Source organism: Gossypium hirsutum, chromosome A02 (assembly GCF_007990345.1).
Source record: "Gossypium hirsutum isolate 1008001.06 chromosome A02, Gossypium_hirsutum_v2.1, whole genome shotgun sequence".
Classification (NCBI taxonomy): Eukaryota; Viridiplantae; Streptophyta; class Magnoliopsida; order Malvales; family Malvaceae; genus Gossypium; species Gossypium hirsutum.
The window spans coordinates 88,628,578-88,638,527 of NC_053425.1; the positions used below are offsets into that span (position 1 = coordinate 88,628,578).

At 30.5% G+C, this 9,950-nt stretch overlaps 1 protein-coding gene across 1 annotated transcript; it reads right to left on the reverse strand.

The window, feature by feature from the left end:
• Positions 1–3,869: 3,869 nt before the first annotated feature.
• On the reverse strand, positions 3,870–8,901 carry LOC107951854 (D-glycerate 3-kinase, chloroplastic). The gene is made up of 12 exons (XM_041086479.1): positions 8,532–8,901; positions 7,377–7,765; positions 6,932–7,011; positions 6,756–6,807; positions 6,634–6,675; positions 6,272–6,350; positions 6,129–6,160; positions 5,974–6,042; positions 5,798–5,872; positions 5,084–5,200; positions 4,942–4,992; positions 3,870–4,171 (listed from the first exon to the last, which is right to left on the reverse strand). The coding sequence occupies exons 1-12, from the start codon at positions 8,830–8,832 to the stop codon at positions 4,031–4,033; spliced, it is 1,428 nt and encodes a 475-aa protein (XP_040942413.1). The 5' UTR covers positions 8,833–8,901; the 3' UTR covers positions 3,870–4,030.
• Between the last annotated feature and the right edge of the window lie 1,049 nt (positions 8,902–9,950).

The window sequence follows — 9,950 nt, forward strand, 5'->3', positions numbered from 1 at the left end:
TTTCACAATTTATCTCTAATTAGACATTTTACTAAAAACCACTTAACAGATGTTGTTTATCAAACAACAAACGTGTATTTTCTATCATTAAACATCAAAACACACATAGATTCATCAATGAAAAAACCCTAAACCTTTAAAAAGTTTGCAAAATAGTCCTTGGGCTAGCTAGACTAAGCTGCAACGATCTCAAAAACATAGAAATCATTAAAAGCGGGACAAAAATCATACCTAATTGAGCATAGATAGAATGGCCGAACGAAACCCTAAGAATTTTAGCTTTTCTTCTTATTAAATTTGGCTACAGAAGATGATAGCCAACAAAATATGACTTTTGTTTTATTTATTATACCTTAATAACCAAATTACCTATTTAACATTATTAACAAACCATTAAAAATCAATTAAACCATGTAATAAATGTACAATAACATTAATAAGGGTATAATTTCAGCATAAGGACCTCCACTATTTAATTTCATAGCCATTTAATACTTCTAGCTATTAGAACATCACTTTTGCGCTTTACGCGATTTAGTCCTTTTTATCAAATTAAGCATCCAAACGATAAATTTTCTTTACAAAATTTTTGCACATTCATATTATCATACTATAGACATTAAAATAATAATAATAAAATAATTATTTTTACTTCATATTTGTGGTCCCGAAACCACTATTCCGATTTGACTAAAAACGGGTTGTTACAAAAACTTAGTCAGTTGGAAAAGCAAGAAGCAAAGTGTGGTTGCTCGATCAAGTGCTAAGGCAGAATACAGAGCCATAGCTCAAGGTGTTTACGAGCTACTATGGTTTTTAAAAGTTATTGAGGAATTAAAGTTGTCAAATAAAGGAAAATTATCCTTATATTGTGACAACAAGGCCACCATCAGTATAGCCCCAAACCCAGTACAACTTGATCGAAGAAAGCACATAGAAATTGATTGTCACTTCATCAAAGAAAAGTTGACTGTCAGCATCTTAGGCTTAAGTCATGTAGCCTCTAACAAGCAATTAGCTGATGTGTTCACTAAATGAGTTAACAATAGAAGCTATCATAATTTGGCTTGCAAACTGGGCATGTGTGACATCTATACACCAACTTGAGGGGGAGTGTTGACAGCTTATTTTAGCTAATCTTATTATTGATTTTTAGTGATTAGATTAGCTTAAAATTAGGATTATTGAATTAATATATTGATTATGTCTCCTTAGTTAGGCCTACTCTTTTAGTATAAATAGCCATGTAAATTTTTCTGTTGAAATATACAAGAGAAAAGGATTCCTATTTTCAATAGTTTGGTTGGTACTTTTCTAGGTTGCAATGCTTTTGAATGTTATCTTTGGTTAATGCTACTTTGAATATTCTCTTTGGATCATTTGTAGCTATTATTTTGTTTGCTTGATAATATTATGCTTTGAATTTGCTGGTTGCTTTTGTTGATATTAAATTATCTTTAATTTGTACGTGTTCAATTATTATTCTTGTGTTCTTTATATACTCCTTTATTGTTTTTTTTTCCTTCTATCTTTCCTTAGTTTTTCAAATGTTTGATTCATGCATTTTTTTTAATTAAACAAAAAGGGGAGAAGAAAGTAAAGTTTGCAAATAAGTACATTTTATTTCTACAAGCAAAACAACTTATTTTTTTATTCTATAATTATGGTTTGAAAACTAAAATTGTTTTTCAACTAAATTTTAAAAATGTTTTCATTCTCAAACTTGAAATCAATTCTAAAATATTTAAAAATATCTTCATCATTATATTTTTTAAAAGGTACAGCTCAACTTGAAAATAATATTTGAGTTAGGGCAAGTTAGCATTTTTTTTCAATGGTTTTGTTATATCAAAAGGAATGAGATTTTTAATCATGTTTTTCAAATATTTTGATATAACAAAGTCAAACTTGTTATTAAATTTATTTCATGAGTTGATTTCTTAAAAATACTTTGAAAATTATCACCTCCAAAGCATCTTTATAAAAATTGAAGACTTCTACCAGTGAAAGTGCCAACTTGTACCGATAAAAGCAAGTTAGTAAGCACCCTAAGGTGTTTTGTAGACTTCTATTGATACACAAAGGAACCTATCTACTAATACAAGTGGATTTCTACCGATGGCTAGAAAGACATCTACCGAAACAATATCGATAGTAAGCCTTTAAAAGTTCTCCTACACCTTCTACTAATACAATTATTGGCACAAGTCTACTTCCCTTAAAACCTTGAAACTTGTGTCAATACAAACCCATTTCTACCAATACAACAGTCTCCAACGGTTACATATTTAAAGAGTTTTACTGATACAAGTGTACTTATACCAGTACAAGTTCCTTGCAAGCTACAATTAATGCTCAAATTTATTGCTACAACCACTCTAATCTATTTCTAATGTCTCCAAACGTCCCCAAGGCTATTATAAGACATAAATACAAGTCAAGGGCTTCACATAGATGGCTAAAAAAAAGCTTGCAAAGCTAATTGTACAAAAATTTAATATTTTCTTTGTTAGTCTCATTGTTCTTCATTTACACACTTGAGTAGCAATTTCTTTCAATCTTTCAAGTGTTGTATGGTCATTAAGTGAGCTTGATCATTGTAATATCAACCTTTAAGAGGTGTCTTTGATCTTTGACCTTATTTATCATTTTTGAAAGGGTTTGCTTAAGGTTTTGGGGAAGAAACCCTTTAGGAAAGTGGTTATATCTTGACCTTTGAAAAGATAGTGATTGTAAAGATTAAACCTTGTTCTCAAAATGTTACAAATTAGTGAATTTAGGAAAAATCCTTAGTTGTGATAAGCTAAGGTAATGAAGGTAGAAAATTGCTGCTGAACCATTATAAATTCTTGTGTCTTTCTTGTTTATCATATTTTCTTGAATCTTTTAAAACACCAATTCACCCCCTCTTGGTGTATCTTGTGCTTAACAACTCCTATTTATAGTGTTTTAAGAATACGAGTTACAAAGCTAATAGTTAATAAGATTAATAACTGATATTTTTCAATTACAAAAGCATTAATGGCTCCTTTTATTATAAAAGAATTTTGAATAAGAAATCATTTTGTACTCAGTGCTACAGGAAAAAGGTTAAGAGGAAACCTCTTTAACTACCTCTGTATCTGATCCACCAAGCTAAACTCTTTAGAACATCCCAAGAGTAAAGATAACCCGAGAATACTATTGTATTCCCTGGTTACTTCTGCTTCTACTTTGATGAGGAGATACTATGTGAAACATCTTTCACGGAACATTTCTTGAAACGCAAGATGATGATTGCTCTTAGATAAAAGTTGTTCTTGAATAATAGTTATTTAGACTTGTTCTAAACGTGACTTGTTCTCAACATAATTATTATCAATGTAAGGGTTGTTTCGAATAAGAGTTTTATTGTAGTGATGTTTTTCTTGGTAAAACTTGTTTTGAACAATGGCTCATTTTAAAAAATACAATTGTTCTAAATACAAGTTATTCCAAATAATGATTATTCTAAATATAACTATTCCAAAAACATCATTATTCTAAAAAATTAATTGTTCCAAACTTTGTTGTTCTTAACAAGAGTTATTTTAAAAAGCAACTATATTGAATGATAATTGTTTCAACTAAAGTCATGTTCTTAACATACTTATTCTTAAACAACAATTAGTCGTGTTCTTAAGATACTTATTCTTAAACAACAATTATTTTGAGCAACTTTCCTAAACAAAAATTGTTGCTTCGGAAAAAATATTAAGTGAAACAGTGATAGTAATTATCTCACGCTTGATAGTACAATTTCTTAAAATATAATATTATTTATTTCAAATAAGATATAAAATATTAGCAACCGAAATAGAGCATCTCCCATCTTCATATTTGATGATACGTTCTATTTAATATTTGCAAACATATTTAATTTAATGTTCAAGAATATGATCATTTAGTTAAAATAATATAAACACAGAATTTCAAATTAAACATGAACAAACAAAAACATAATTTACAAGAAAGTACAGGTAGACGCACTAAACATGTTAAGGATCAAATACTAAAATAAGATGGGATTCCTCCCTTCATCAATTTCAATTACGAGGAGATGGTTTGGATCTGATCCATTTGGTCCTTCCGAGTACAGGGTTGGAAGGTAAGCTTTGTAAGCAGGCAAATAACGTGACACAAAATCTTCCACCTGTCAACATTCCCACACACTTCCATTCAGATATAAACAAACATGTATACACACACTATATTGCTCCACACTCTTATACTCCTTTCTGATGTGTGTTCCACATGTATCATGGAGATATGCTTTTCCATATACCATCAACAACACTTAAGAAAAATAAAATTGAACATATCCCTATTGTACACTCATCTTTTAGTTCGAGTAACATGATAGATACATTATTTGCTATGCCCTACATTACTCGGACTCAAGTATGAATATTGAATAATGATATATTTTCATGTATTTTAGGGAAGCCCCCCAAATGTCAAATTATCATTTCGATCCTTAAGTTTTTAAAATTATTAGTTTAATGGTAAAAAATACACTCCCCCCAGATTAAAAAAATTCAGTTTAGTCCCTTTAAAATCCTAACATAACAAGCATATACAAAGATAACATAGTACTATGACCGATTTAAAATTTTAAAATTTTAAAATGTAATTTTGCCCCCCTCTCCCTCCACAGATGAAAATATTTTAGTTTAATCCCTTTAAAATTTTAAAATAACAAGCATATACAAAAATAAAATTATATTTTGACCCTTTTAAATTTTTATAATTTAATTTTGATCCCAAAGATAAACTTCGGGCTTCGTCCCTGATGTATTTAAAAGTTTTAAAAGATCCTTAGAGGATTATATTTCAATACCCATATCCCTCAAGCAGAATACTTCACCAAAAGTGAAAAGTCGAAAAAATGTAATATATCACATAACAAATATGTAAAGGCACCTCTTCATCAGACATTCCAGGTTTCCCAGCCTCCCTCATGGCAACCTCAGCCTGCCCAAAAGAGTTAACAGAAGAAAAAGAAAATAGTGAAAGTTATCTATTATTGACGTAAAGTAATAACTTTTAAAATAAGAGTCCAAACCTGCAGACGCCACCGGTAGACACAACTTGGGTCCTGAATTTTGATAACAATCCATGCCTTAATGAACTTGTCCCATGCATCATAATATGCTTCAAGATTTTTATTTACTGTTTCCAGCTGCAAAAGTAAACATCAGCATCATCTATAAGATAAATATCTTGAACTCAAGTGTGAGCGTAGGATGTCGATATATATATATTAAGTTATTTCATGTATTTGATAATTCTTTCAAAGATTACATTCTCATATCCATATCCAAATATGCACATAATATGAGTGTCAAATAAAGGTGCTTTGTGAAAAATGAAGAGTCGGAGTAACAAAGAACATCTCCAAGGGGTCCTTGAAGACTTGGGAGTTTGGAGGTTTAACACTAGGTATGAGTATCAGATGGGTTAAAGTACATGGGAAGTCCCTGTATTATAGGGACTGAATCAAATTAGTCCCTCTATCATTAAATGAATCAAATTAATCCCTATAATATTAAAAGGAACCAAGCAAGTCCAAATTGGGAGGTCCAATGGTGGGACCTCTCCGATACATTTACCATGTCAGAAGTGAGTTTTTGTTCAACACGGGCATGTTCAATTTTTCTAAGTCCTTTAATGTATTTGGAAGGTCTTTGGAGAATCATTTCCCCATATCTATGCCTGATTTTGTATCGGACATGGATATGTCAAGCAAAATGAAGAATTGAAGCAACATAGGTCTAACCTGTGGGTCAACAGCTTTAACAACTTCAGCAGGAAGGGGCTTAAAGCCAAGCATCCAGCCTTCATATAAAATAACCTGAACTCAAATCACGTAAGTTATAGAATAATTTTCGAGCAAATATAATCCAAGCACAACAGTACCAATCATTCCCCAGCTCTAGCTGAAGATTCTCTTACCGTTAACGGCCCTTCAACTTCTGGCCATACTGAAGGATCAGCTCTGTCACCCTTACCTCTATATGCAGACTGTAAAGAACAATAGAACTATAATGAGCAGAGTTCAACTAAAAACTTGGGTATAAAACAAGTAAAATTGATAATATTGAGCTTACTTTATCATATCGGGGAAGCTTCATCCTCCTGCCTGTATACAACTCAAACATCATCAATCACAAGGCGATGGATTAACAGCAAATCATGCCAAGGAAAAATGAGTGAAGACAAAAAAAAAAAAAAAAAAAAAGAAGAAGAATACCTTCTTTAGTCAACTTGGTTAGAGCTGTCAGTGTTTCAACAGAGAATGGAAGATCATGGCTCCCAGCATTTCCACGTAACTGCAATAAGACAATATTTCATTCTATGGATACTACCAAAACAAATATCTATATTACTCAGATTTGAGTGTGTCAAAAGAAGTATGTGTCCAATATAGGTATATTATATTCTGTGTTTTTTATGTATATGCAGGGTTCTTGAAAGGTGATATTTCCTTACCCATATATATAGAAGTGTCGGACACCAATGTTAAACTCAAATAATTCAAAAAAAGAATGAAAAATCAAGGTACCATAGAAACAAATTATCCCACATTTAAGTAAAAGAAAAGTCAATAGGCACCTCCAAAAGTGCATTTCCTGGGTTCTCTTCTCTCAGTTTGGCCTATCAACATAAACTGTGTCAGAAACTGTAAGAAAAACTGAGAAAAGTTTAGCAAATGCCAAATACCTCACAATTATTACCTGACCCTCTGCTGTCAAATAGAAATCATCAATGGATAATGTTGCAGACTTTCTGAGGTTAAGGTGGATTGTCAGTAGTTTCAATTGTTTCCACTTTCACAGTTTATATTATAACTATGAGAAAAATGAGATATGAATCAATTTTATAAATTAAATTCTATTGCTCTTCTAGCTACCTGTTAGTGATCCTGAAAAGATAATCTAGAGCAAAGACAAGTGTCGTCTTTCCACAACCCTGTGGTGCACTGAAACCAATCTGCGTCACAAAAAGTTGGTCAGTGCAACAAGATCCACCAAATAGTCAAGCTACATTACTCGGATTCGAATTTGACAGTCAGATATGGGTATGTATTAGATATGAGTATGTCTAATTTTTCTAAGGTTTTCTTTCATGTATTTTGAGGATCACATCCAATGCCCAAGTCCAAATATGCATCGGACATTGATATCTTCAGACATAAAAATAATGGACTCAGAGTTACATAGCACAAGCCCTCAGCGATGAAAACCTTTCACAATATCCTAATCCTAATGGAATGGAACCCAAAATAGTTCTGAATTTTGTAAAGGAAAATCGAACAAGAATGCACACAACAATCATTTCAAAGACCTTATACATACCACTAAGGGAGGAATCTCTTCCCCATCTTTAAACTTGGACCTGTGTTCTGATATCTGGTCTTCGCACCATAAAAAGACTGGTATGTAATAGTGATAAAACCTTGCTTTCTCAGGAACAGTAAGGTAAAGTTCATTAAGCTGAAACAACCGACAAAGCTTTGATCCATAAAACAACCACTTGTCAATGGATTCAGCCACCTTTTCAGCAGTCAGTCCCACTTTGTCCATAAGAGGACCAGAACATATGAATTCATAAAGGTCTTGTACAGAGGAAACTTCTGCAGGTTTTGCAGGAAAAACCGAATATATTGGACCCTCCCTTAATCCACTGCCACTACTACTAGCATCAAGATTCATGGTGTTATCTTGCAACCATGAGCTGCTACTGCCTGCATATATAATTCAAAAAGAAGTGAAGATTAATTATGAACTAAACAGATAAGACATACAACAGCATTCAGCGTTGAGGGTATCGGAGGCCTCAGGATATATGTATGTTCAATTGTTTAAAGTTCTTCCGTGTATTGTGAAGGTCCTTAGAAGATCATATTTCTGTACCTATATGGTGAGAAGCAAAATGAAGCACTGAACAACCTCGAAGAAAACTCATTTCAGCATAAGAAAAAAAAAATTCCGAGAGCTCATAGAAATATTTACATCCAACGCGAATAATTAGAGTGTCTACTCAAAATTCCCAAAATTGGCTAAGGAAAGAACAACCCCTTCCTTGATACCTCCTTATTGGAAAATTTCCAATTCTAACCACAACGAAAAGAAAACAATTAACAGTTCATGAAAAGTAAATCTAACAGCTAAAATGGACTTAAGCAAATTGAGTTCTTTAGTGGATAACCAGGGAAATTCTGTAAACAGAATAAAATATGTCTAGTTCACATTGTAATATAAGATTTTTGCTCCATTTTGTTTTCCTAATTCCTCATAAATCATTATTAAACAAACATTGAAAGACTAAATTCCTAACTGAAGCATCCCAAATTATTTTGAAAACATTAAGAAACAAAAGCAGGTTTCAAAAGTTCCGTTTTCTTAATCTTATCCTCACTTTTCCAGCCCATTTCAACAAGTAGATAAAAACAGAACATAAACCATAAATAAACAACTATAATAAGAACAATTACACATATAGAGAGATACCTGAAGTAGAGAAATGAGTAGATGGGATAATTGATGTGGATTTCGCACAAAGAGAAGAGAAAGCAAAACTAAGCAAAGAGGACTTCGCTTTATGAATGCTTTTTGTCTGATTAATGTAAAAATTTTGATTTTGGTTTTGCTTTTGATTATAATAATGGGAAATTCTAATATTAAAATGCGAGGTGGCTTGGCAAGGCGTTAATGTAGTCAAAGCCGCCATGTTTTTTAATGTTTCTCTCTCTGTGGAGGAGGAGGAGGAGAATGAACCGAAGGCAAAGCGATTGGGTTGGGCTATTGGCATGAATATTTTCGTTTGTATTTATTATTAAACATTTTATACCATGTGGGACTGGCAGGGCATGTTGTACACAAGCCAAGAAAATATCATCCTATTCTTTACTTTTATTTGGTTTAGTATTATTATTATGAATTAAAATTTTTTAAATATCAACATAAATATTTAATTTTTTAACGAAAAATATTTTTGTTTTTCTATATTATTATTTAATTTTTATAAAAATAAATAGTTTACAACTCAAGTTTTTGAGCAAAGCATTAACATGGTCGAATATAAATAAAAATTTAAAAACTTATTTTTCATTTTTTATGTAATAAAAATTTATGAACTTATCTAGATGAAGTAATAAATTCATTTTTATTTTTTATTAAAGTGGGAAAAAAAGGTTTAGGTTGTATTTGTTTTACTAAAAATAATTTCTCGAAATTAGATTGATTTTTTAGAAAAATTAATATTTTTTATTGTTTGACCAATTTTCCTAAAATCATTTTTGAAACTTGTTTTTAGTGAAAAAAATACAATATAAATTTTTTTTATAAAATGGTATTTAGAAATTTTCCTTTGACAATTGAATTTTATTTTATAATAAGATAATATTTTATAATAAATAATATCTTTTATAATTTAATAATAATCAATATCTAATTAAAACTTAGGGCCCGTTTGTTTTGCATGTAAAATGGAGTCCGGAAAATTATTTATGGAAAATGAGTTATTTTTTTGGAAGAGTTAATATTTTCTGATGTTTGAATGAATTTATATAAAATATTTTTCGTTGTTTTGTAGATTTCATGAAAACTTTTCATAAATGTTGTTTTAAAATTAAACAAACATACATTTGTGAATTTCTTATATTTTTATTATTTAATTGAGTTTATTTTTTATCTATTAAATTTATATTTTACATTATTTTTGCATATATTGCAATGATTTATTTATAAATAAATACAAATATATAATAGTACCCAATTATTAAGCTAGAATATTAATAGTTATAAATTGAAAAAAACTAAAATGAATAAATGACTCCTGATTGTGTTATAAAGAAAAAAACAAAGATTGAATAATAATAAATTAACTTCCAAACCACAATTAGTACTACAAATTAATAATATTATTCA

Excerpts from the sequence above, each read along its gene's own strand:
- LOC107951854 (XM_041086479.1), bottom strand. The coding sequence starts at position 8,832 with ATGCCAATAGCCCAACCCAATCGCTTTGCCTTCGGTTCATTCTCCTCC. Across the intron at positions 7,766-8,531 it reads TACTCATTTCTCTACTTCAG|GCAGTAGCAGCTCATGGTTG; the intron begins GTATCTCTCTAT and ends TTATATATGCAG. Across the intron at positions 6,043-6,128 it reads AGCTTCCCCGATATGATAAA|TCTGCATATAGAGGTAAGGG; the intron begins GTAAGCTCAATA and ends TGTTCTTTACAG.